The sequence below is a fragment of the Chelon labrosus genome (genome assembly GCF_963514085.1).
Source record: "Chelon labrosus genome assembly, chromosome: 15".
Classification (NCBI taxonomy): domain Eukaryota; kingdom Metazoa; phylum Chordata; class Actinopteri; order Mugiliformes; family Mugilidae; genus Chelon; species Chelon labrosus.
In genome coordinates this window covers 937,105-963,614 of record NC_140348.1, presented here as the reverse complement: position 1 = coordinate 963,614, position 26,510 = coordinate 937,105, and the positions used below count along the sequence as shown (strand labels likewise).

Genomic DNA, 26,510 nt, shown 5'->3' with positions numbered 1-26,510 from the left:
CTGGTTGATTTCTCACTGCATTGCACAGCAGACAGCAGAATCCTTGGTCACTTCAGTTGCAAGAAGAAGAGAAAAGGGATCATAAGTCTTATGTTATTTGTTATTGTATTTATGAACAGATATCAACATTATTTCAAGGGATGGCGGTGGAAGATCATGTTGTGACATTTTTGAGTTTTCTCTATCAGAAAGCTTATTTGGATGAAAGCACACCATTCCTAGTCCATGTCTTGACTTCTGCCAAATCACCAGTTTTCTGCTGTTGTCCCAGATTTTAATATTCTCCTGAATCACTTGACTAAAACATTATCTTACCATTTGTCCACTTCTGTATTTTTTGCAGTGTATTCTATCCCAGCCCAAGTTCTGGGCCATGCAAGTCACAGCACTTTGCCTCCGGACCAAACTTGAGAAAGGAAAATCCCGTTGTGTTGAGAGAGCCATGATGCAAACCCAGGTGAGGCGAAAGAAAAACTACTCAAGTGAACTGTTTTTCTCTCAGTGTGTGCACAGAACTTCACAAAAGGTGATTGTCTCATGTGGTCTTGACATATTTCCTTATTTCACTTCCTGTGTGTTCTTAAATGTAGCTTGGAGACCAGACCAAGTTGTCTGGGATTCCTCCTGGCCAAATGTGTGACACTCTGTGACTGATTACCTGTTTAATGTGCCATCATCCAGTCTTTCTTAACCTTTTTCTTACTCCAGAGTGGCCACATTCCAAAGAAAACCTTTGGGATGTGGTAAATCTGAGCAAGGACTAACCAGTAGGTTACATCTCATTTTATAGACATGCAAGTAACACATTTCCCCTTTCTGTGAAGGTTCTCAGTCATCCAGGTCATGGTATATCCATCAAAGGCTAAAAAAGGCAACTGGACTTGTGGAGCTTCAGAACTGAAGAAGCTACTCGGATGAGTGCTGAAACATCCAGTTGCTTTTTTAACCTTTGTTGGATACATTTCCCCTTTACTACCTATCTGAATTGACTTATTTTAAAGCAGTGGTTCCCAAACTTTCTCTGCTGGGCACCCCTTTGGTACATAAGAAAATCTTCATCTTTATGGGATTTTAAAAAAGCCAACAAAAGCCTAATAATGAGACTCAAACACCTGGCTGGAAGACAGTCACTGTGCTTTCTCTAAGAGAAATTAAACATAAATTGTTGTTTTCTTTTCCAGCTACATGCTGGGTTGCAAAGAGTAAAATTATAAGCAGTAAAAGGGTTATTTTCTTAGATGTACTATATGTAGCTGGAGCACTATCGTACAAAGGTTCCAGGCTTATTGAGCAAAAGAGCCCTACTCTTTCCTTCTGTTGCTTTCTTTACATTTCACCTTACATTCTATATGATGAAATTACTCATAAATCAAGACAATTTTGTTGAACATATAGTGAGGTTTTACTGAGCTAGACTTCTGATTAGGAATTCCAATGTTCATGAACTCCAGCTGCTCATCGGGGATTATATAGTTTGTGATTTTATGCAGTTTAAGCACATAAATGGTAGGTTAAATGTCAGAGCTTTTGTGGGCTAAGAAATTCCAACAGTTGGTTTTCCTTTTCCAGACCATAGTAGACACCTTCGAAGACATGAACTGTCCCGTGACCGAGCGCCTCAAAGTCTTCTACTGCTGCCAAGTTCCGCCCAGATGGGATGTCCAGGTAGTAAACACTTTTCTTTTCAAAAGGCCATTCTAAATGATTAATTTAAATAAATCAAGAGAGTCCACAGTAACTAGCCCTTTATTAACTTTTACTGTGTGGACCTGTGGTCATTGGGTGTGGTGGAATTCATTTTTCAAGAGGGGTGACAAATAAAGGAGCACAAGTAATGAGGCATAATAACACTGCTCATATGCTAAGAATATGCTAGAATAAATACATGCTACTGAAACTATGGGTCCACTGGGTTTACAAAAGATAATAGTAATAGAGGAAACTGTTGTGTTCCTTGCATTAATACATATAACTAACAGAAATGCTAAATCCAAATCATGTTTTCTAAATAATCCAGTCTAGACCAAATCTGATTATGAACTGCCGTGGACATACATTGAGCCCCACTGCTAGTGAAATATTAATTAAAGTATGTCTGTGAAGGCTCTCTGTCATCCAGGTCATAGCATAATCCAAAAAATAATAAAGGCAACTGGACTCAAGAAGTCCACCTCCTGATGATTATGAGTTGACCAGTGGTCTGTACTTTGGTGGAAGATGAACCAAACTGTGGTGTGATCTTCCTAGGGTTGGGAGGGCAGTGGCTCTCTCAGCCTTTTTAACATTAGTGCAGGTTGCTAACATCTCTGGTATGGCAGTCTGACTGAATGCACTGACCTTTGGACACTGAACATTTTTCATCGTTCAGTGTGTTTGGACTTTTTAGTACTACAAAAATCAATACTAGATTTTATGTAAAAATATGTTACAAAAATATAAGTCACAAAACTTACAAGGGGCTTTGTGCTCAAGTTCAGTGGGATCCCTGTATGGTAAGAAGTCCCTTTCTGCCCAGCTAACCTGGCACTGCAAAACCCTCAGCTCTAAATGTTAATTGAGAATTTTGTTGTGGAACTTGGCCATGGGATATACAGGCCTCACAGAGTCTGTAGTAAAACTGTTCTAATGATATTAGCTCACATATTTATAGAACCAAATATCTGCAAATCTATAAAGAGAAACACTATAACGCTGCCTCAGATAGGGAGGATAATAAAATATAAACAGCAATCAGTAGAATCAGCAGTCGTAATAAAAAGATTTAGACCAGGAGAATGTCCAGGAGGTTGGGGGAGTATCCAATCCAATCCAATCCAATGAGAGTCCTCACATGCATAGAGAAGGAGTGTTGGAGAGAGGGAAAGGTCATTTTGGGAGGAGACATTAACCGAGCAGCATGTAATTTCTGATAATGGGAATAAATCTGGAATTGAAGAGTCTGTTTTGCTGCCTGGGGACTTCAAAGTGGGTTGTTGAGGAGAAGGATTGGAGCAGGTGCTGTGATGCATTCGTCCTCCCAGGAGAGCCAAGGCCTGAATGTAACAAAGACCAAGACCTGTTAGTCCCCCACTTTGGTCTACACTGAAATATCTCCGCAATTGCTAAATGGATTGCCATTAAGTTTGTATGAATGTTCATGGTCATATGTGGACAAATCCTACTGAAATGGACAGTCATCTTACTTTCCTTGCTCCGCAGATCAGAGTTCTCTTATTCAGTAAAATAACTAAATCAAAACAATGATTTACCACAAAGCGTGCATTCAGGCAATCAGAGTATCATTATGACCTTAACATTCTCCTAGCACCACCAGAAGGTGGACTTTTGAGTTAAAAATCTCAACAACTTTACATGTTTTTTTTTAACAGAATTTTTGTTTATGGTGTATTATAATAAATACTGTTTTTTCTTGAATTGTCATCATGATTTACCATTTCCGTTAGCCTCAACCTTGCTCTCTCTCCATTACAGAAACAGCTGGCCAGCCTACTGACAGACCTTGGCTGTGTCAGTTCAGCTCTGCTCATTTATGAAAAGCTGGAGCTCTGGGAGGATGCAATCATTTGTTACGAGAGGCTTGGCCAGCATGGGAAGGTACAGATACATAGAGACTAAAAAGCACTGTGTGTTCAGAAACACTCATTTGTGTTTTGAGAAAACACTATTTTAAACAGCCACATCACAAAATGTCACGGCAGAAATATTTGGACATGCCATACATTTTTAAGGGATTTAGTTCCGAAACTAGACCAAATGAAGCCTTCTTAGATTTGCAGATATCCAAGAAACACTCTACTTCAGATTCTGTACTTTCTTCCTTTACTTTGAGATGCACTTAAAAGGGGCGAACCAGAATTAGAATTCTCACCACACAGTGTGTACATTAGTAATTACACTAATAAAAGATCACAGCATATTCAAGAGGTAATGCTGAGGTAATGCTGGTTCACGTGTGCTGTCAGTTAATTGTCATGGTTGAAACTGTCTACTGTGTGCTCTGTGTTAACTCACCCCACCCACCTTTTCCCATTCGTATAGGAATTTCCTTACCTAACCACTCACCCCCGACCCTGTACTCATACTACAGACATTACATATGAGTGGAAGCTGATCTCTCACCTGACTGTCAGCCTTCCTTTGTTCAATTACACCCTGCTTTGTCTCTCAGATTTGATTACCCGTGTTGCTTTTGTTGCTTGTTTGTCTTAAACAGCAGGGGAACAGAATTATACCATGCTTTGGTTCAAGTCATAGCCTGTACTTACCACTGAACACTTAAAGTGTCTACGTCATGACTCCATCGCTGTTAAAATATCCACTGAAACCATTTCATGCGATTTCCAAAGCGTATTGAAATCCAGTAACTGTGTGCGAGCCGCCTCACAGATTTCCTAACAAAGTGTTTTTGCTGTATGTACATAAAAACAAATTCAGTAACTAGTGACTCATTACTGTATAGGCTTATTTCAACCTGCCATTTTTCTAATAATGTGACCATGAGGCCCTACATTGGGAGAAAAAGTACAAGCAGCTGAAGCTTTCCAAAAACCAACAAAAATATTTCTTTTCAGTTCTTGACTGAAGCTGTCGTGAAATAGCTATTTTGCTAACTGTACTAGACACCATCAGTCTCATCTTATCACCGGCACATTATTCTGTGCACAGCAAGTGGTTTGTGTTTTAGATGGTATGGGTAGCTTTCTGTTTAACTGTTTAACTTCTGTGTGTAGAGCTGAGCGTTTGGTCTGGCTATGCCTCATCTTCATGAGTTGTTCCAGCTGGAATTACAACACGGAGATTTTTAAGTCTGACATCAGCAAGTGCCACTATTTGCCATAGTAGTTCCAATATATGTGACTGATTCAAAATGAAATGCCTTGTGACAGTGGTCATATTCCACAGGGAATTCCATCATTGCCTTTATTTGTTGGGTTTCTATCTTCTATCAGAAGATAGTAAAGCTACAGTAAATAATCAGCCTTACACATTAATGTGCTGAGATGTCATCCCTCCTTTTTCCCCTGGTTTAAACTATGGAGGTGGATAGTGCAACTTCAGTGACCAACAAGCCACAATACCACATTAACGGGAAATATGTCAGGTTGAAATCCATTAGAATTATCTTTTTAATACAAATTTATTGTCCGTCAGTTCCAGCTTTTTGTACCCCGGGTTCAGACAGATCAAACATAATTACTAACTGTATCAGTCACGTTAGCCAGAACACTGACTCTGTATGAATAATTATCTTCAGAGTACAGCGTGTAATAGAAGCTTTCTGTATTATTTTTAATTGAGGAATTTTGTTTGCGTTTCAACTTGTTCAGAGTTGTGTAGTTTAAGAATGGTGAGGTTTCTTGTTTCTCAGTGTGCTAGGCTCTTGGCCCAGTGACAGTGCCCCGTCAAGAAAATTCAGCAAGGGTTGCACTGAAACTAAGGCTGTCAGACCTCAGAAGCCATCAGTGTTGCTGTGATTTGCATGGTACTCTTCACAAGCTCAACCAAGACACAGGGATTTGGAAAGTTATTCCATCCTCACAACAACACGACACAAAGCATGTAGTGGCATGTTGGAGTACAATGAGTTCAGATGTCTGCAGGTGACTTGATGACTTGACAATTACTTTACGTAACATAATCCCTATTGAAACATGTCCAACATTATTCCTAGATTTCAACCTGTGCTTTTGCACTACATTTCCTTCCATAACTATTTATTTATTGGCCATACATTTTCTCTTATTGAAAGTTGTTTCCATTGTTGTTAAACCTGTCTAATATGCTATTGGTCCTTCACGTGTTACCAAATCATAAATGACCGACTAAGGCCTAGACTGCACATGACCTCTGAGGGTCTGTTTTATCTGCATCTCCGTTAAGTACTCTCTATTGAGAGACTTCTGCTCATAGATATTCAGCACTGCTGGCCTGAAACACCCGATAAGCGGTGCTATTTGAACTGGGTTGGAGCAGTAAAGTATTATGTCAAATACGATTCAGTATTTGACTGTTGGGCCTGTGTACTAAGGGCAAAAATAATTATTTATTATTAAATAATTGGATCTAAATACACTAGATCACCTCAAAACACTTCTGAGAAAGGAAAAGATAGCCCATTCATTAAATCATCTCGTAATATTTACGAAAACTGTCAATTTGGACCTCTGATTAATAATTACCTAATAACTAGAACCACATTAACAGCTAGTTAAGGTTGAAGGAATTTGGAGTTCTTGACAGTACAGAGGTTGGCAGAATTCACTCTTGTGCAACATTCAACAGACAACAGGTATGTTTAAAAGATATTTATTAACAAATAATAAAAATAAAAACATAAAATCTATCTACAGTGTACCTTATACAGGGGGGTGGGGGTGGGTGTGTCAAAATGGCTGCTGAGGCCTTGAGGCCTTGAACAAAGAGAAGATGGCTAACCAAGTAGGGACACTCAGACCATGTGCTGGCTGAGGTAAACTGGCCGCTCCTTTCAGGTCCTTTGAAGTAGCTTGTTAGCAACTCGGTGCTAACTAGCTGCATGGCTCTTGTTGTTTGAAGGGTTAGCCTACAAACCTTCTGTTTGGTGGCTAATAGAGCTTATGCAGATTCCTCAGCAGGCCATGGTCATGTTTTGGCTCATCTGTGCAGTCTTACTTCTACAAAAACACTACTATTCCATAATATCCATCCTTAATATATTTCTTATATTTCCTATTTCCTTGTCTTCTTGTTTTTCTTTGCTGTTTTCTCCCCTACAATGACTGTCTCCCTCATCTCCTCCTCCACTCTGACCTCCTCTGTTCTATGCTGAATGTTTGCTCAGGCTGAGGAGATTGTGCGCAGAGAGCTGGAAAAGAAGGAGACGCCAACTCTATATTGTTTACTGGGAGACATCTTGAGAGATCATCAGTACTACGACCGAGCATGGGAGTTGTCAGGACAACGCAGCGCCAGAGCCATGCGCTCCAAAGCCCTGCTGCACCTCCACAACAAGGAGTTCCAGCAGTGCGTTAACTGCTTTGAGCAGTCACTCAAAATCAACGCCATGCAGGTGTGAGCACTAGCGTTGATCAAGCAGTGATTTACCCATGTAGCTATTCATTAATCAGTTATTTTTGGAAACGATATATTTCCTGTACAAGATGTTGAACGGTATTCTTGACTGAGGACAATTTCAAGTTTTATTTTTGGCCTTGGCTTTCCCTATTTACGGTTTTGCCCTTGTGTGTGTGTGTGTGTTTGTGTGTTTGTGTGTTTGTTTGTTTGTTTGTTTGTTCAGCTTGGTGTGTGGTTTTCTCTCGGTTGTACCTACTTTGCGCTTGAGGGCTATGAGGGAGCTGCCAGGGCTTTCCAGAGGTGTGTGGGACTGGAGCCAGATGTAAGTACCTACAGACACACAACGCACAGAGCTCTGATAACCGGAACCCCTAAAGCATCCATATGCACAGTAATGTCACTGCTGTAAACAGCCCCCTGTGAGACTGTGAAACAGAAAAGTCACTATCAAGGAAATACAGTGACTTCACTCCACTCCGCTAATTTGCATACATCAACATCATCACTTGGCTTCTTAGCAAACCACATGCCATTTTTTTTTTTTTTATGAAATGCACAGTACTCAGATCCCTTCTAACAATTAGTCAAAATAAGCACTGTACAGTGCTTTTGACTAGTGCATGTATAGTTTTCGCTTGAGGTGGTGACTACATGCCACCTTACACTCTGAGCAAAAATGAATGAGCTAAACCTCTGCTTACGTACAAGGACCTCAGGTCCATCAATGTGGTCACAAATGGCTCAGATGACTTCCATATGTGTTCTGAGCAACTGGAATTCAAATGCATCTTTAAATTATCCAGGGTGTGTTCACATCTGTACTTTAAGCTGGTCACTTGCCAGTGGATCTCTCAGAATGCCAGATCTGTAGAATCAGTTATTCTCTTCAACCCTTCCATTCTGTTTTATTCTCCTTCTTGCTCTTTGTCTGAACCCCTATCCTCCTCTTAGAATGCAGAAGCATGGAACAACCTCTCTACAGCTTACATTCGCCTCCAAATGAAGTGAGTATGAGTGTGATATCCATCAGAAATGGACTGAGTTAAAATAAGTTTTTCATTCTGTCACAAAGCGCTGGGATCCAACAATATCTGCAGTAAAATTACCATAGACTCATATTAGTTTTCAAAATATGTTGATGATGATAGATAATTTTGTGCACAATGACATTCACAACACTCATACAAACATTAATTGGTACAGAGTCACCTCAACCCTGCATTAAGTGTGGTTCTTTGCAGATGCAGTGACTGTTCTTTCTCCTGGCAGCCAAAATTATTATTGTTGTTCAAGAATCTAATATTGAAAATATATCTCAGGATAATGCCAATAAGTTTCAGTAGACTTGTGTTTGATGAGATGGTAGTGTCATATTTGGTGTTGGATACCCACAAAAGAGTGAAAGCTGCCTTGTATGCATGAGGTAGAAGTATTGTATTTGACAAGTTATGTGATTTTACGTGATGTAGCCAAGCATCCTTTTCATCTCACTCTGGCTTGTGCTTGTGGGTGTACTGTAATGTTAGTTTGGCCTTGTTCCCTGACCGAAAACTACCATCTTTTATGTGCATCAATATAGATATCACAAGAAACTATTAAAACAGTTATTACAGGGATGTTAAATGAAGGGTAATTTTAAACAGCAGTTCAGACCAGATAATACTGTTTTATATACTTGGCAAGGATTTTAATCATTTATTTATTTTATTTTTTAAATTAAACAGTTCATTCAACATTCAATCAAACTCATGAGCAACCTTCTATATAACATGTGAGTCACATATTCTTTACAAATGTGATGAAGAAACTCTGCAAATTATGGAAAAAGGAAAACTCATATAACATATATACACTGCTCAAAAAAATATAACACTTCGAAAATTCATCAGATCTTAATTGGAGAAAAATCAAGCTGGATATCTATAGTGATATAGACTGGGTAATGTGTTATGAATGAAAGCATGCCACATTGTTTGATGGAAATGAAAACGATCAGTCTACAGAGGGCTGAGTTCAAAGACATCCCCACAAAATGATGCGGGCAGGATAGTCCATTTTGTTGAAATTTCATTGCAGCAACTCAAAGTGGTACTGAGTAGTTTGTATGACCACCATGTGTTTGTATGTATGCCTTACGACGTCGGGGCATACTCCTAATGAGACGACGGATGGTGTTATCGGGGAAAAAATGACAGTGGTCTGCCCCTGAAAAAACATTCCTGTTGTGGGGGTTGTCTCATTGTTGCCCCTCTAGTGGAGATGTTGTTAATTACATTAACACTAAAGCAGCTGAAACTGATCAATAACCCTCTCTACTACTTAAGTAACCAGATCAGTATCCCAGAAGTTTAATTGAACTGATACTATACTCTGATTAAGAAGAGTTTCTTTAACTTTTTTGGGCTGTGCATATAAACTGGTATAATATTTGCAAAGATTCGATTTTTTTTCAGACTTTTTAAAACATGATACATACTTAGGGTGCTTTTATACCTACTAGATTATTCCAAAACTGGAAGTGTTCCCCACCACGTCAGTTTATTTGGGCTTGTGTGAACACAAAAAGCTGTAGGGTGAATAGGTCATTGGATGCCTCGAGTGCATCGCCTGAATGCTTGATCAAACTGAAGATGTTGTTCATATACAGAACACTGGTACATGAACCACAGACCAGCAATAAATGTCAGGACCCACACTTGCTGCTGATGCTCCAATAATGGATGCTCATAATTCTGTTTCAAATGATGGCATGGTATTAAATTCATACCACAACTACTGTCAGTGGATTTGGTCATTCTCTGCTTACTTTGTTGCCCTGTCTGTTTCTTGGCAGAAACAAAGCCTTTCGCACCCTGCAGGAAGCTCTGAAGTGTAACTATGAACACTGGCAGATCTGGGAGAACTTCATTGTTGTTAGCACTGACATCGGGGAATTTGCTGAAGCCATCAAGGCTTACCATCGTCTCATGGACCTCAGGGAAAATTACAAGGACATCCAGGTAAACTGTACTTAATGTCTGCACTGATATTACTATCTGGTATGTCCTTTAAAGAATGCTTGTTACAGCTGTGACAAAGAGACAGCATCAGGTTTTGTTGTTAACAGCAGTCGATTGAATTGACTGCGCTCTGCATTGATGAAATTGTAATTCACTTTGACTTTACTGTGACACAAAGAAGATGTGATGAGATGTTCCTTAAGTATTGTGAAAATACCTGTGTAGGGTTAGTGAACACCCACACATCCTGTGTCACATTGCTGTATAATACACCGTGCAAATTTCATGTAGTCTGCCTCTTTTTTATTTTTTTTACTTCATCCATCCATCTTTCCATCTTGTACCTTGAAATGCTGTTTTGTATGACTATTGGTGGCAGTTGGCATATTTAACTACATCATCAGACCCCAGTGACATTCTTAGACAAAACATTTCCACTTTATTCTGTTCATTAACTTTCTTCGTATTTGTATTTAGTTTTTCAGGCCAAGTGAGCGTGAGAGAGGGGCAGGACATGTACAGACAGATAGTGAGAGAGACCACCTTGAATTCCTTTCTTATGGAATACAGAGTGGGCTGGGATTAGAAGTGTTTTCATTGGTTGATAGATTTAGTGGAGAGTCACATTCTTAGCTTTGTGTCCCACAGGGTTACATGAGGATACAGAAAACACTTAGTTACACACACAAACATTCCCATAAAGGCATTATACACGCAACTCTTCGAGGGGAAAAAAAGTGTTTTTCTTCTCCTCCATTAGTGTAGTTTGACTGCAAACGTTTGCCCTGGCTTGTCATCCTTGTTGTTGTTATTCATTTTCCACTTAATTTCACACTATGCCCCAGTGGAATTTGAATAAGTCATCTGTTCAGTTTTTACCTTAATATGGCACTTTTCACCTCAGTGATGGACAGCTTGATGATTGAATGGATTTTATTTTGCTCTTATCACAGGAATTGTCACATCAAATGGACAGAAATGCACACAACCCATGTGGTGAGGTCCAACCTTGTGTTGGTCTTTCCACCTGTAGTTTTACCGTCCTCTGATTAGAAAATGCAGGAAAAGTTATTTCTACAGGAAAGATGAAGATGATCTAGGCAGGATAAGAATTCACAGTGATCCTTTAGAGTTCCTAAACCTCAAAATTATGGTTTGGAGAACCATAAATCCTCATTTATTTCAGATCTCGACAATAGGTGGTAGAAGTGAAGAGTGCACATGGGAGACGGATTAACTCACTGTCGGTTTTCCCTTTTGCTGAAATCCTTTTAAAAATATTCAACAATGCCACACTGATTCTTTAGAACTGTATAACCAGCTTTTATTGGGTTACAGGAAATAGTGTGTATGTTACTGAGGTTAGCATAGACCAAATACTACAAAGTTAAGTAACTGTGGCTGAATGGCCACATCAAGATAATGTGTAGTCTCATGCCAATGTCTACAATTTCCATAAAACCATTTCTCTATATATAAAACTTTCTTGTCTCTCTTTCATTTTGGCAGATTTTGCAGATTCTGGTCAGGGCCGTTGTTGAAAATTTGACGGACAGCGAGGGTTTTCAAGCAGGAACCCTCCAGCCCAAACTGAGGGAGCTCCTTGGTCGAGTGAGTTCTCGCCACAGCACCGATGCGGAGATATGGCGCCAGTATGGCCTGCTGTACGGTAATGGCTGCAGCTCCAATCTAGAGGACAACAAAAAGGTTTGAGTCTAGCATTCATTCAGCATGTTTTTAAAGCTCTCATGCATAGCTCATGCATCATTCTTAAATAAAGCACCATAGTATTATTCAGACGAATGATGTGGACACATCAATGATGTGATGAAAATTGTTATCGCCTGTTATTTTAAGGTGTTATTTTAGTGTTATTCTTCAGATGGTTTTCTGTAATTAATGATGAAAGTTGTTTGCATATATGGTGGATGAAGTCAATAGAGGGAAATGTAATTTCCAGTTTTACCTGATGATGGCAATGTTTTCTCACCATTTCAAAGCCTCAACCCAAAAACCTTGACACAACAGCCTCTTTCACACAGCCTGCCCAAGACAAAAAATGTTGTGTCTTTACTTTTAACCGTTCTCTCTGAAAGGTATGGAGAGAAATGGGGGGCATTTTTATGATTTTATGCTGGTAGCGGAAGTAGTCAATGAGCCAGATCGAGTGTGAAAGGGAGGACCTGTCATGCTAGATACCATTGCTTTTGTGTAGCACATCACATTTCTGATTCTCAAATGCCAGCATGCTGATAACATTTTGAAATCAACATCTGAAAGCATGAGGGCACTTGGGTGGTATTCTGCTGGCTTTGTTTCATTCAATGTGAATAAGTAAAGGTGGCATAATGAGGGCTTCTTCTTGGTATCCTTATGGAGACCTCAGATGTAGCCAGTCGTAAGCTTGTTGAGCTTACTATAGTCTTAACCCAACTATGGGTGTTTTAACCATCCTTGGGTCACTGGGCATGGGGGTTACCTAGTGAGTGTTTTTAGGAGTAGTTTTAAATGTTGCTAACCAGTAGCTAGTACTTTGACCCCTGTGTTTTTTCTGTTTTGTTTTTTGAAGAACTATCGACTGATAGTTAGAAGGCGTTGTTTCCTTTTTTCCTTTTTTTGCCCTTTCCTGTGTAAGCTAGTCCAACTGAGTGCCTGTTGACAGCCCACTTATTTGTGCTGCCAGGTGATGCCCCAGCCGTACAAAGTCCATAAATGCCAATGGGTGCAACTCACATGAGTTAAAAATGTATCTCATGTATCAGTGTAAAATCAACAATGATGTTTCTCCATGCTGCTTGAATCTGTAGTTGTGAAGCTGACGATATTTAAACCACAGTAAAAAGACTAAATAAAACAAGGGTAGGCAAAAAAAAAAACAAGAACAAAAGTTTTCTGCACCCTCTAAAACAATTATGCTGCTTGGATTTTTCCAGGCACTGCAGTTCCTGTGCAAGGCCCATCGCTGCGAAGTTCAAGCTGGTGGCTGGGAGAAAGATCCTGCTCTTTTCAAGGAGGTGATCAAAAGAGCCATGCATATGGGAGAAGGTGGGTGCACCACAAGCATTCACATAGGTTAGCAGAGCTTTTTGGCTGGAATGAGCAAGGTATGTTTGGAGAACAAAGGGCACTGAATTTTATGAAAATAACATCAGTCCAACACATAAACTATTTGAGGGGTGTGGTGAGGCTCAGCCAATCACCAGTGAGGGACTGCACATTGATATCTGCATACTTAGTATACGGTTGCATGCAAAAGTTTGGGCACTCTTGGTCAATATTTCTGTTAATGTGAACAATTAAGCAAGTGGAAGATGAAATGATCTCCAAAAGACATGAAGTCACAGATGATAAATTCCCTTTACATTTAAAACAATATCATGTTTTATTTTCATCTTTGACACTTACAGAATAACAGAAAAGGAAAAAGGGCCGCAGCAAAAGTGTGGGCACCCCCAGCAAGTATCACAGCTTGCCAAAGGGGTGTGAGACCTTAATTAGCAATCATCGTTACGAAAGACCGAATTTCAAAGCTTTTTAAATACCCAGTCTCCCCTGACCTTGTTCCAACAATCAGTAGCCATGTGTTCCTCTGAGCAGTTGCCTAAAACTTTGAAACTGAAAATGATTGATGTCCACATAGCAGGAGAAGGATATAAGAAGACAGCTAAGTGTTTTCAGGTACCAATTACCTCTGTTCGGAATGTAATTAAGAAATGGCAGTTAACAGGTACAGTGGAGGTCAAAACAAGGTCTGGAAGACCAAGACAAATATCAGAGAGTACTGCTCATAGGATTGCTAGAAAAGCAATTGTGGTTCTTAATGGAAGAGTCATTAGAACCACAAAATTCAGCATCTGAATTTTGCAAAAGAACATTTAGACAAGCCTGATGCATTTTGGAAACAAGTCCTGTGGACTGATGAGGTTAACAGAGCTTTTTGGCTGGAATGAGCAAGGTATTTTTGGAGAACAAAGGGCACTGAATTTCATGAAAAGAACATCAGTCCAACTGTTAAGCATGGGGGTGGATTGATCATGGTTTGGGGTTGTAATGTAGCCAGTGGCACAAGGAACATTTCATGGGTAGAGGGAAGAATGAATTCAATTCAATTTCAGCAAATTCTGGAAGCAAACGTGACACCATCTGTTAAAGTTAAAGAGGATGGCATCTACAAATGTATAATGATTCTAAACACACCTCAAAATCCACGATGGACTTCCTCAAGAGGCGCAGGCTGAAGGTTTTGCTAAGGCCTTCACAGTCTCCTGACCTAAACATCATTGAAAATCTGTGGATAGACCTCAAAAGAGCATTGCGTGCAAGATGGCCCAGGAATCTCGCAGAACTGGAAGACTGGACAAGTTAGCTGGACAGTTCAACAGTCAAATGCAGCACGCTAACACTGCAGTAATATGACCTATCTGTGCTATAAGCCCAGAGCACCAAAAGGTCATGTCATTGCTGCTGTATATTGTAAGTTAGTTTAGCAGAGATAAAAGCATTACTTAGATTATCAGTTACTTGAACAGATACTCGGCAGATATGTAGATTTATTTATTAGATTTATTAAAAGTGTCTTTTTCAAGCAAAAATGCTAAAAGATTTTTGGTTGGCTACAGAAGGCTTCATTCATCAACCACATCTAAGATTTCATACATTTCTCATGATATCCCAAGGTTCTAAGGCTGTGGCTCAGTAGGTAGAGCAGGTTGTCCACCAACCATAGGGTTAGTGGTTTGATCCCCAGAATGTGCCACATGCCGAAGTGTCCTTGAGCAAGACACTGAACCCCCAGTTGCTCCCAGTATGTGGTTCCTTATGTGTGAATGTGTGTTTGTGTGAGCAAAGCGCTATATAAAATCAAGGCCATTTACCATTTACTACCTGGTTTTGGGAAACTTTTATATGTATGAAAGTCACTATGATGTCGCTATGAACATTTTTTTCGGTCCATTCTCTGACCGTCTCTCTCTCTGTCTGTCTTTCAGTGACGATCAGTTGCAGTGAGAGCAATGGTAATAAAGCAGAGGCTCTTCAGATCCTCTCCTCCTCCCGCCTCAGCCTCAAGAGTCTGACCACTAAAGCTAAGGTACAGTCCGTAACCAGGCAGATACCTGACCTCCTTATCTCCATAACGCCAAATCTTTACATTACTCATAGATATCACTATGAGTTTAAATTGCATATTGATTTTGAAAAGTGATGTTTCATTATTGACCACATACTCTCCACAAACCCAAATATACAGCAGACAATTATATGTTCAATGCAGACAGAGGATTTCAGCTTCTGTTGGCTTGATATAAAGTATAAAGTGCAGACGCCATAGCTTTACTGTAAAAACTCTGCATCTTTCCTCAGTGAGGATGGAGGCAGCAGGTTGCTTCACCAGGTCGCCATTCAAGTCATCTGTCTGAACTAGTTCAAAATTCACCAGTCCGTAAAGACAAAAGTGGGCATGAAGATTTATATGCATGCGGCACTCATTTATGACAGAATCTAGGTGAAGGATTCAGTCAGGAATTTGCTTCCAATATTTACAGCTAATATTAAGAGCTCAACGCTGATATTCATTCTTGATGATTTTATTTTTTTGATTACTTTGAACAAGAGAGAATTCTTAAGAAATTCTAACAACTAAAACTGTCAATACCAAATATTTGAAGTAGTGTTTTACTGTAGCTCACATGTAGTGATGTATACAGTGAGTAGTTTTTTTTCCTGCCCTAATGTAATGTAGCAGTAGATTAATACAATGACTTAGCAGTCAATGGCAAAACATAGAAGACTTATCAGATTTTTTTCATTATTAATCATAGTAGACAGTTACATTTTGGAATTTGGAATCCGCCAAATACCTGTCTAACTCCACTTTCAAATGTCATGATTACAATGAATATGCTACTTGTAGTTCAGTTTCACAATGTCACATTCGTAACATTAGTTTTATTCTGACTTCATAAAACTGTCACAGAAACAGTAATTATGTGAACTTAATAAACGTATAACAGGAATTTTCACTATTATTTATTGTCCGCTAACTTTAGCTGTCTGTCAATACTGCAAACTAGGCTTGGAATTAAATATTTAGACTCAACTTTTTAGCAACTGGAAGACTATTACACTGTTAACTAAAACAGTAGAGAATGAGGTTTCCTGTTGAAAATAACGTTTTGTTGCACTTTTACTGTATAGGACTCTAGAGCCATATAAATGACACATGATGACACGTAACATTTTTAAAAACAGTTCTTGCTGTGAGGCATCAGGACTAACCACCACACCACTGTATCTTTAAGTTAATTTGGGTAATTGTAAGTACAGTGTTTTTATTATTACTTCATTTCTTGCATTTCTTTTTCCAGCAAATGCACACAGATGTGGCCACAGGTCAGATCCACGCTGAGCTGCAGGACGGCACTGCTGCTCTGGAACAACTCATCATCAAGTTGCAGGAGCTGAGTGGGAGGCTGCGTAACCAATCTTCATGACCATCGTACAGATATACTCACTTTATCTGCAAAAAAAACAAAAACAAAAAAGAACTGTGGCTCTAAGGCATCCTCAATAGTAAACCGTTTTTAGACTCAGATGGAGACCCTACACTTTCGCAGCATATTATTGAACCCTATTAAATCAAGAGTAAAACTTGACAAAGGGAAGCCAAAGGACTCACTTTACAATCATGAAATTTTTATACCTTTTTGTCCACATTGGAATGTAAAAATAACTCTAAAACATTGAATAGTAAAATGTTTAAACATTTGATTGATTGCTTTGGACTCTTTTTTTTGTTGCATAAGAAGAATTGTGACGGACATTATAAAGTAATTTTAAGTCCTGGGAAGACAAATGTCTTCGTCAAATGTGTCATATTCTGAAGTGTGTCAACACATCAGGAGTTAAATGAGCGCCATATTGACAAAAGCATCAGCAGCACTTCTGCTTCATCTGTGCTGGAAGCGTTCATGTCTAGGACTGAGTTGTAAGTCACCTGCATCTGAGACCCCTCAGAGCCCAACATTGTATTGAATTAGTGATGATGCAGTCTTTGAATTTCTGTAGACGAAGATTAGCATCTCTATCAGTCCATACAGGCTCTCTCCTATACCCCTTTTTTATCACATTAATGCACTTTAACACCCTGTCAGCATAACGGCTTGTATACATGGTCTCTCCACTTTGGGAGAAATTAATAATTTAAAACTGTAATTACAGTCAATTAGGGAAAAATGATTTCCAGCAGCCACTAACGTGACAGAAATATAGAGCTCCGTGGTCCTGTTTTGATGCTCACATGCCCATTGTTGGTGCTTCATGGACAGGGGTCAGAATGGGCACCCTGACTAGTCTGTAGCTGTGCAGCCACATACTCAACAAACAGTGATGGACTGTGTATTCTGACACCTTTCTGATCAAGGTCTTTTTTATTTTTCAAATATAACAAATACAAGAAATACAATTCACACATGGAACAAACAAGATTAGTTCCTGTCCAAACAAACAAACTTCCCGTGCCCCCCACCCACTTGTACTGGAACCCAAGAAAATTTCAATACATCCAGATTGACACATACACAGACTAGGTGAATAAAAAGGAAGACTATAACGAAGTGAAACTGAAGAAAAAAAAAAAAAAAAAAAAAAAACAACAACATACATTTGGGTTACATAGATATGTTAATAGCTGCCGTGCCTTCCACAAAGGAGATAAATGGCTGCCATATGACATAGAATTTTTGACACCTTTCTAATAGAACCAGCATTAACTTCTTCGGCAATTTAAGCTACAGCAGCTCGTCTGTTGGATTGGACCACACGGGCCAGCCGTCGCTCCCCATGTGCGTTGGCCGCCTATGAGTCTGTTGCTGATTCACCACTGTTCTGTCTTGGACCACTTTTGATAGATACTGACCACTACAAACTGGGAACACCTCAAAAGAGCTGTAGTTTCGCTCAAATCCTCACGCTTGCTCATTTTTCCTGCTTCTAACGATAAAATTATATCCTATTATATCCTGTGATGAAGAGATAATAAGTGTTAATTACTTCTCATGTCAGTGGCCATAATGTTGTGCCTGATCGAAACAAGATTATATTATACTAGGTGACGCATTATACATGGGAGATTGATAGGGATAAAAAGCGTGGCTAGAGACACCATACAAAGTATACACTGTAGAAAAGCGCTCCATGCCAGATATACAAGCTGAGGGTTAGGGTTAGGGTTAGGCAAGGGAGCCCTTACTCTGTATGTACTCTGTATGTAAGGAGAAGCTGAAACTGGAAACTAGCATTAAAGTGAACTTTTCAGCATCCCCTTTAGACAGGATGTTACTAATTTTGACGATATTACACAGGTGAAAGAAGTCACTTCCTTTATGTGTGAATTAAAGGACATTTCCTGGTCAAATATAACACCAAGGTTTCTCACAGTAGCTCTGGAGACCAAGGAATGAGTCTCTGAGATGTTTAGGGCCAGATTCAGTGGCTTTAGTCTGAGTTCTGAAGTAGATGGCTACAAGGCATGCTCAAAGTTGGAAGAACTCATTTGTTTTTTTATGTGGCTGCTTAGATAAATATATAGCTTAGGGCAGATGATGCATATATTTGTATTTAATACAATACAATTTCCTAATAATATTGCCAAGGGATGCAGGTATAATGTAAAAAGTATTGGTGCTAGCACATAGCTCAGGATTTTTGGTAAACCATACAAATACCCTGAAGCTCTCCAAAAGACACAAGTAAACCAAAATGAGTTGCTTGCAATGGCCATTTTGACTTTCTTGTTTTTCATGATGGCAAATAAGACAACCCTTTGAGATGGCTTAAGAAAACAACAAGATGTGATTAGATTAGAAAGTGTTTATTGTCCCAATTTGGGCAATTTGATTTGCAAGGATTGACTCAAAAAAAGGATAAATTAAACATTTTTAAAAGTGATCTGTCAACATATAAATCCCTCAGCTTCCTTAAAAAGAACAGTATCTGGTTGGCTTTTTCGCAGATATAGTCCGTGTTAGCCTCAAAAATCAGTTTGTCATCCAAGATGGTCTCCTAATACTTGTACTGGCTTACAATCTCCACAGCTGTACCATTAGTGAAAGTAGGCTTTGGGATTTTTTTTCAAAAAACAATCAGTATTTCTTTAGTTTTACTGACGTTTAGTTGTAAGCATGAATTATTGCACCATTCAATGACATTGTCCAGCGCTGGGCCGTGCCCTTCTCCCTGGAACTGCAGGAGGCTGACAATAACCATTGGAGAGGGTGTTATCAGCAAAATGCTCCGCTTCATGATTCATTCAAATCCTTTCATTACTACGGAAGATTTCAAGCTGAAGTGCAGGGTATGTGATCTGAGGTACTATAAAAAACTAAAAGTGGATCCGGGTGCGCACATCCAAATAAAATAGTTCAGGTGCTAGACAAAAAGGATATATATTGAAAAAATGGTCTGCACACTGTGTATGCTCCAAGTGCAATTTATTTATTTATTTTAAATAAATTTTGTTTAAACTAAGTAAATAAATTGCACTTGGAGCAATTTGCGAATCTGATCTCTTCCGAGACCCTAATGTCCTAATTATTGGGAACGTAGATGTTTTTGAATCTCTCAAAAAGGTCGATGTCCTTCTCCAGCTGCTTCATTTCTTCTTTGAGCCGCACCTTGTGGGCTTTCTTTGATGGTGTTTTGATGTAGAGAGGGAGGCGCTGGTACTCAGCTCATCAATAATTCAACTGTCAGGATTCAAGGCTGTTGTATAGTAAACAGACATTAGTCAGCGGTGTTGTCGACAGTAGAGGAGTGCTAAAGAGCTAATTCTCCAGCGTGCGTCAGAAAAATTTATATTAGTCCTATAAAAGCCTCTTTTTAAACTAGTAGAAATACTGACCAGAAACTATGTAAAGAAGTGTTTTTCCTAAAAATGTTAAATACATGAAATCATCAAATTCATGTCCTGTCCTCTGCCAGTCAGTCAGATGTCTGTACAATCCCCTGCTGTTTTTAGGGAAAGAGCTGCCATTGTGCAGTCATGTGTTTGAGTACCTCCAGGATGGCTTGTCATTCCTCGTCCCTGCTCCTGCTGTTCTTTAACAGAGTTGCTGAACTCCTCCTGAGCCCTCTGTTCTTCCTCAATGCGCTGCCGCAGGTACTCAGGTACTTCACCATAACCCTGCAGGTCGTAAAAGGAATCAGGCACCAAAATATATAATTTTATCACCAAATATAAACATAAACGTATTCTGTGTTTTCATACGTACGACTTTTTTAGCACTCGAGGCTGTTAGAAAAAATATTACGAGCAGTACTATAGGAAATACCTTTTTCATTATGTACCGTAATTTCCAGACTATAAGGCGCACCTGAATATAAGCCGCACCAGCTAAATTTTGGGGAAACTACAGATTGTTCCATATAAGCCGCACCCGACTATAAGCCGCAACTAAGCCGCTGGTGTTTTAATGTTTAATTACCGTAAGGGTTTCTTCTACCACGGAGGGGATTGTCGGGACAGAAATGACTGTTTGGAAACGCAAAGCGTCCCATTTATTTACATTTGAGAAACATAAATCTTTCGATCAATCAAACAAAAAATCAATCGATCAAACTTTCACATCTTTGACATTACAAACAGCATTCGTGCAGTGCACAAATAATACAACGGTGCGCTCCTAGCGCACTTCCTGCAGTCATAGTACCGTAGTAGCGCAGTAGGCTATAACAAAAAACAAAGCTTACAACGCTTGACGAGGCAATAACGTTAAATGGCTAAATTTAATTCGTTTGTAAAAGTGCTTGCCTGTAACACGGCAGCAAAAGTGCAGTAACCCGGCTGCTCAACAAAATAACAGCATCTTTTTCTAAAACAGCCAACACAGCAGTAAAGGTGCAGTAACACGGCCGTTTACTGTATCAAAATAACCAGCCTACTATACCAGAAAAGTCAGCCAGATCGATCGCCTTTAACTTAAAAGCAGCTCTCGTACTGCATTTGGACTCACTTGGTTTGTTTTGCTCTCGTTACCTGGCGCGAACTGTCCGTCTCGCTCCTGCGCTTCCATGATAGTGCGCCCCTGGTGACCGTTAGCTGTAAAAATCCATCCGCCGTTGTATAAACCGCAGGGTCCAAAGCAAGTGACAAAAGTAGCGGCTTATAGTCCGGAATTTACGGTACTTCGGGACAAGTCCTGAGTTTTCAAGGAGCTGCTTGTATCCCTTGTGGGAGTCCACACTTGCAGGCTGTGGGTTCCTCAGCACTGCTACAGCCATCTTTGCAAAGTCCCTCTCGGTGTGAGTCGCCGTTAGTGGGTTGTCAGTCCTTGCAGGAACCGGTGGTTTCCTCACAGTGCAACGGGCGTCTTTCGAGTGCTGTGTTTCTGAAAGAAGACGGAAATATAAAGGTAAGAAACTTACCACTCAAACAAAAAGCCACATGCAGATAAAACAGTCTAATATAAGAACTCACTGTCAGGCAATTTGGGCTCTTTCGAATGTTTCTTGAGGTATTTATCTGGAGATGACACCTCTTCTTTTGCTGGCGTTCTCATGGTATCTTTGCCTGACTTGTTCTCAAGGACGACAGCTGGCCTGAACTCGGACACATACCTTGAGGAAAAACCAAACAATCACACCATTTAAACATCTTCTCAGAGGTTTGCACATAAAATAAAACAGAAAGCCACAAAGTTATTACTTAGTTTTTACTTTCATAGTGAATTAAAATTATATAAGTCAGTCAGGGGCGGATGGTGTATAGGGGCGATTTGGGCGACGCCCTACCAGCTGGGAGAAAGAGGATTTTTTTTTTTTACAAATTCTATCACAGCAAAAGTAGTTTTCAGTGTTCTAGACATATTATCTGTCATTGTCCAATCAGAATCGTCAGGTTCAAGTCGCGTTTCAAATGGTCCCGCCTCTCTGGGCGAATTCATCAACGTGGAAAATTGCCCCAGCTTCTCCCATTGACTCTCATGTTAAAAGTTTTTTTTTCGGAAAATGAGCCTTCAATGCATTTTCAATGAGGATTTGGGGCTCGCCCTAACGCGCTTGAGTCATACGTAACTGAGCAAAGAGATAGCTGCTTGATTGGACAATTCATCAATCAATCACGTCCATCAGGAAGCATTCGCGCAATTTTCGTCGGTCGGCTGCATTGACTGTATATACCAGAGAACGTCTAATATGGTAGACGAATATAATATAATAATATGGTGGACGGGCTCTGGTATATATATATATCTATGTGGAGAAGAAAAGGGTGAAGGAGTTGGGACCCGACTGTCCGGACTTAAACATTTCGCAGCAGGCTAGCCTACTGATTGTGGGAGGACATACACAAGGAGCTTCACCTCAAATGTGTATGCTAAACGGCTTTTTTTGTTTCCCCTGCGTGCTGTTTCAAAGTCCCGGGACAGAGATGTTATGGACTACAACGGGGATGAAGGACTTAAAACTAGGGCCGGGACTTTAACTTGTTAATTAAGATTAATTACACAAAAATAACGGGTTAATCATTTTTTACGCATTTTAATCACACTTATTTTTGCACCGCGGAACGTTTCTCACTGGATGAGTTCGGCGGACCGATTATACTGGAGCACCAACTAGCGTTCATTACTTCAGACTACAAACAACAGTGAACATGAACGAAGAAGCTGATGAAACCGCTTTGGTTGGCCCCGTGAATGGGAAATTTCAGTCATTATTCAATGGTATACTAAAAATCCATATGAAAAAATAACTTCTCACTGTTCTCAGGTCAAATATTTATATGCGATTAAAATGTTTGATGTATTAGCACTTTTAAACTTGCTGGATTTTACAAGGCAAATAAATTAAGTTAAAACTTAGTTCCATGGCCCCATTTGTCTTTGTAAGGAGATGTTCTATTTTGTCTTTATTATTTTGTCAGAATGCACCAGAATGCTTAGTTTGTACGTGAAAATCACAAAAATCTACTGGGAGAGGATGCCCCCAGAGCCCCCTACAGGGGTTTCATTTACAAACTTTGCGCCCCCCCTAATACAAAATTCACCAGCCGCCACTGAAGTCAGTCACAGTAAAACTTCTACTTATTAGTTAGCTCCAACTTGCAGTAGGCTACTTTTAAAATAGGCCAATAAATCATGAAGTTACTAATAAAAATTTCTTGACTAATTGCTCTAAGGTTGTAGTACAGAAATGATAAGGCTAGAAGTACTTTAGTTAAACCCAAAAGAGATCGTCTTTTGTTGACTTTGCCAGCTGATCTCTTAAACTAACTAAGAAAACGTAGAATAACTTACTGTGGCGTTTTTTGTATTTCATCCTCTTTCTTTGGAATCCAATTGTAGACGCTTTCTGGTGGGTAATTAACCTTATCTTCAGCAGCCTTAAACAAAATACGGACTATACGATTGAATCGACACCTTAGGTATACAATAACTTTAAATGAGGTACACTGACTGAGCCAGCATTATTTAAAAATTAGTATGACAACAAAAATGCAGACTAGTTGCCAGGCAACCAGAGAGTCCAATGAAATATTAGAGTGTGTGATTTTTTTTTTTTGGCCAGACTGTGTATTATTATAATGAGAGTAAGTTTTAAGATACAATGACATGATGTTAAAGTAGCTAACAGATTGTATGTTGACCAGCACTTGCGTTGGTTTTGGAGTTTCAACAAATCTGAAATCATCAGCTTGACCAAGCTTTTGACCATAATTTCGGTGGGATATGCTACAACTTCACTTCCCCAAGACTTCACCACTTTCAGAATCTACTTGAGGGATTTGGAATCCAAAGCTAGACTAACTTTCTCTGTCTATGAGGTCACTGTTTTGGACGTTCAGTGTGTGCTGTTTTAAAAAAGCTATTGGTTAAAAAACTGGAGGCCACGCTCTGGCAGTCAGTGAGATCATTTCCCAGCTCATCCAGAGGTGGCAAACACGCACACACTCATCCTGCCGCCCCGCACTTAGAATAGGGAGGAACCCGCTATCTTCCCTCAGATTTCTTTCTTTAATCAGCAGGGAAATTACCTTGACTTTTTGTTTCCCCCTGATCCCCCATAACGGAGTTTACATTCTGTTTTGCCTGGGCAATTTTATCATGTCACCCAGAGACTCTACCTCAGCTTTGAAGGTAAAAGCCTAGTATGAGAGATTGATAAGGACTTTGTGATAATGGGATACATGAATGCTGTTTAGAACCTACTGTTCATGGATGATATAATCTTATCAAGTGAGAGATTGTAATGCTGCGACATGCAGGTGGGGAAAAAGTAATTTTACTCTGTCCTTATTGCTGTAGATGCTTGGCAAACTATGAGCTAAAATTCTCCTTTTAAGATAAGATAAGATAAGATAATACTTCAGATTTATCCCACAGCCATGCTTACCAGCCCTAAATAATGGCCCATTTCAGGCTCTGATTCATTTATCATTCATTCATTACCATATTATATCGAACTCATATGCACAGAATCAGTCAGCACCACTTGCTAATCCTAATATGACTGTACATTTCCCAGTTTCTATTCTTAGATAAAGCTCATGAGAGACATTTGCTGCTGTTCTGTCATTAGACTAGAAGGCAGATTTAATAGAAGAAAACACAAGTCTGCCTATTCAGCTTCAGACTAAGACTCTCAGTATTCCTGGTATTCATTAGCGTAGGCTCTAAAGCTGATGTCACCACTCAAAAAACTCCCATTATGTCACACTTTAATGTGGAAGGGAGCCTGCTTTAGTTTGCACAGATTCTTGTGTAAAAGTTGATTTATTTCAAGGGTTTGTTTTTCTTTGGGAGGGCTGGAAAATATTTCCATGGAATGATATTTAATAACCTTAGGGTTTTCTAGGTCTGATCAAATTACTGAACATTTGTAAAGATTCTGCATATTGCTTTATCCATCTTTTTTTTATCCACTCTTTTTATCTGTATCAATCTCTCATGTATCACGTATTATCTATTATCACCCTCAGGGGTGCGCAAGATGAAAAATGTAATGGTGGAGAAGAAGTTATCTTCTTCTAGGGGTTAGCTCAAAATTGTCACAATTGTCTTCCGTGCATTGAGGTTCATATGTGTTAGTATTTTTGCTTTATTCCAATAATAACAATTACCCTTATAAATGAGTGGATAAGGGACAGCTGTGGCTCAGTAGGTAGAGCAGGTTGTCCACGAACCAGAGTGTTAGCGGTTCGGTCCCCGGAATGTGCCACATGCTGCAGTGTCTTTGAGCAAGACACTGAACCCCCAAATCCTCCCAGTGCGTGACACTGGCCAGAATCATAGGTTCACAGCAATACTGGTCAAAAACATACAGTTAAACACATACAGGATACAAGAATCAATGCATACTGTAAAAACTAACAAAAATGGCACGAGGCATAGCAGGACATTACAACATGCTGAGGCATGGAGGATCTGCAAGGGCATAAACATAGCAGGATATTAACTGAATTTATAGAGTTATAAAATGATATTTATAGATTTCGGTTGGTAAGTACAGGTTAACAGAAATTATTTATTAATATTATGTTATTTAGAAAACTATTGGGAGGTAGTTGTCGAAGTAATGCAAAGCATGTGCTGAGTTTGCTGATCAGTTTTGTTTTGTATTTTAGTGTTTGATTTGGCCAGTAATTGTGCCATGTGCTCAGTGACAAAGCCTCCTGGATCTGGGTTTCCTTTGTCTAATTGGGTAAGTTTTTCTAATTTTCTTACTTGCTGGTGTTAAACACTGTCATAATAATAATAAGAAGAAAACCTTTAATAGTCCCACAATGGGGAAATTGCAGTTTGCAACATCATACAGAAATGACAGGACATCAGATAGGATTGATGTCAGATTATACACATTTTTTAGCTTCTGTCGATGTTGGGATGTCAGAGCTTTATGGAGAAAAGTGTTTTCCTTCAGTCGTAACAGTCATTAAACATGAGCGCAGATCATGTTATTTTATAGATCCAATGCGACGTGTGAAAGATGGTTCCATGAACAGTGCCTGGGAATGGACATCAAGGACCTGGAAATACATACATACACCTGGAAGCACCCCATGTGCCCTTTGTTATCTGTCTTTTGTAAGTTTTTGAACTGTCCTTTTTGTTTCATTTCATGTAGATATATTATTATTGTTATTATTATTATTATTATTAGGGGTCCATGCAAACGAAGTTGCAGGATCACTATTGTTTTTCTTCCGATTTTTTTTCTTCTTCTCTTCTCATTTTTCGCCTTCATTTTCTGCTTAGCTAAAAATGTCTGCCCAGGACAAACTGCAAGGGCAAAAGGCATCTAACCTGGTAACTTGGTAGAAATCCTAGCATTCCACTTTGCTAATATGTCACAACCGTGTGCCCTAGAATCCAGCAATCAGAGTTCAAATCTCATTAGGACCTTAACTAAGGTCAATTTTCTTCTCCCACCAACACAACTGTTTAATTAGTCCTCCTAATCACT

The 26,510-nt window shown here is 39.4% G+C and overlaps 1 protein-coding gene and 1 long non-coding RNA gene across 2 annotated transcripts in view; one reads left to right on the top strand and one right to left on the bottom strand.

Annotated features, from left to right (window-relative positions):
- Window positions 1-16,820, top strand: part of ttc27 (tetratricopeptide repeat domain 27) — a 51,283-nt gene extending 34,463 nt beyond the window's left edge. Inside the window, exons 10-20 of the mRNA XM_084561262.1 lie at window positions 344-457; window positions 1,570-1,665; window positions 3,472-3,594; window positions 6,821-7,048; window positions 7,277-7,375; window positions 8,005-8,057; window positions 9,887-10,052; window positions 11,562-11,759; window positions 12,986-13,097; window positions 15,041-15,141; window positions 16,418-16,820. Coding sequence (XP_084417388.1) covers window positions 344-457; window positions 1,570-1,665; window positions 3,472-3,594; window positions 6,821-7,048; window positions 7,277-7,375; window positions 8,005-8,057; window positions 9,887-10,052; window positions 11,562-11,759; window positions 12,986-13,097; window positions 15,041-15,141; window positions 16,418-16,543 — 1,416 coding nt within the window. The 3' untranslated portion in view covers window positions 16,544-16,820. The remainder of the gene's footprint in view (window positions 1-343; window positions 458-1,569; window positions 1,666-3,471; window positions 3,595-6,820; window positions 7,049-7,276; window positions 7,376-8,004; window positions 8,058-9,886; window positions 10,053-11,561; window positions 11,760-12,985; window positions 13,098-15,040; window positions 15,142-16,417) is intronic.
- On the bottom strand, window positions 16,552-18,061 carry LOC311500087. The gene is made up of 2 exons (XR_014699475.1): window positions 17,799-18,061; window positions 16,552-17,459 (listed from the first exon to the last, which is right to left on the bottom strand). It is a non-coding gene; the product is annotated as an uncharacterized lncRNA (long non-coding RNA).
- Window positions 18,062-26,510: the final 8,449 nt, after the last annotated feature.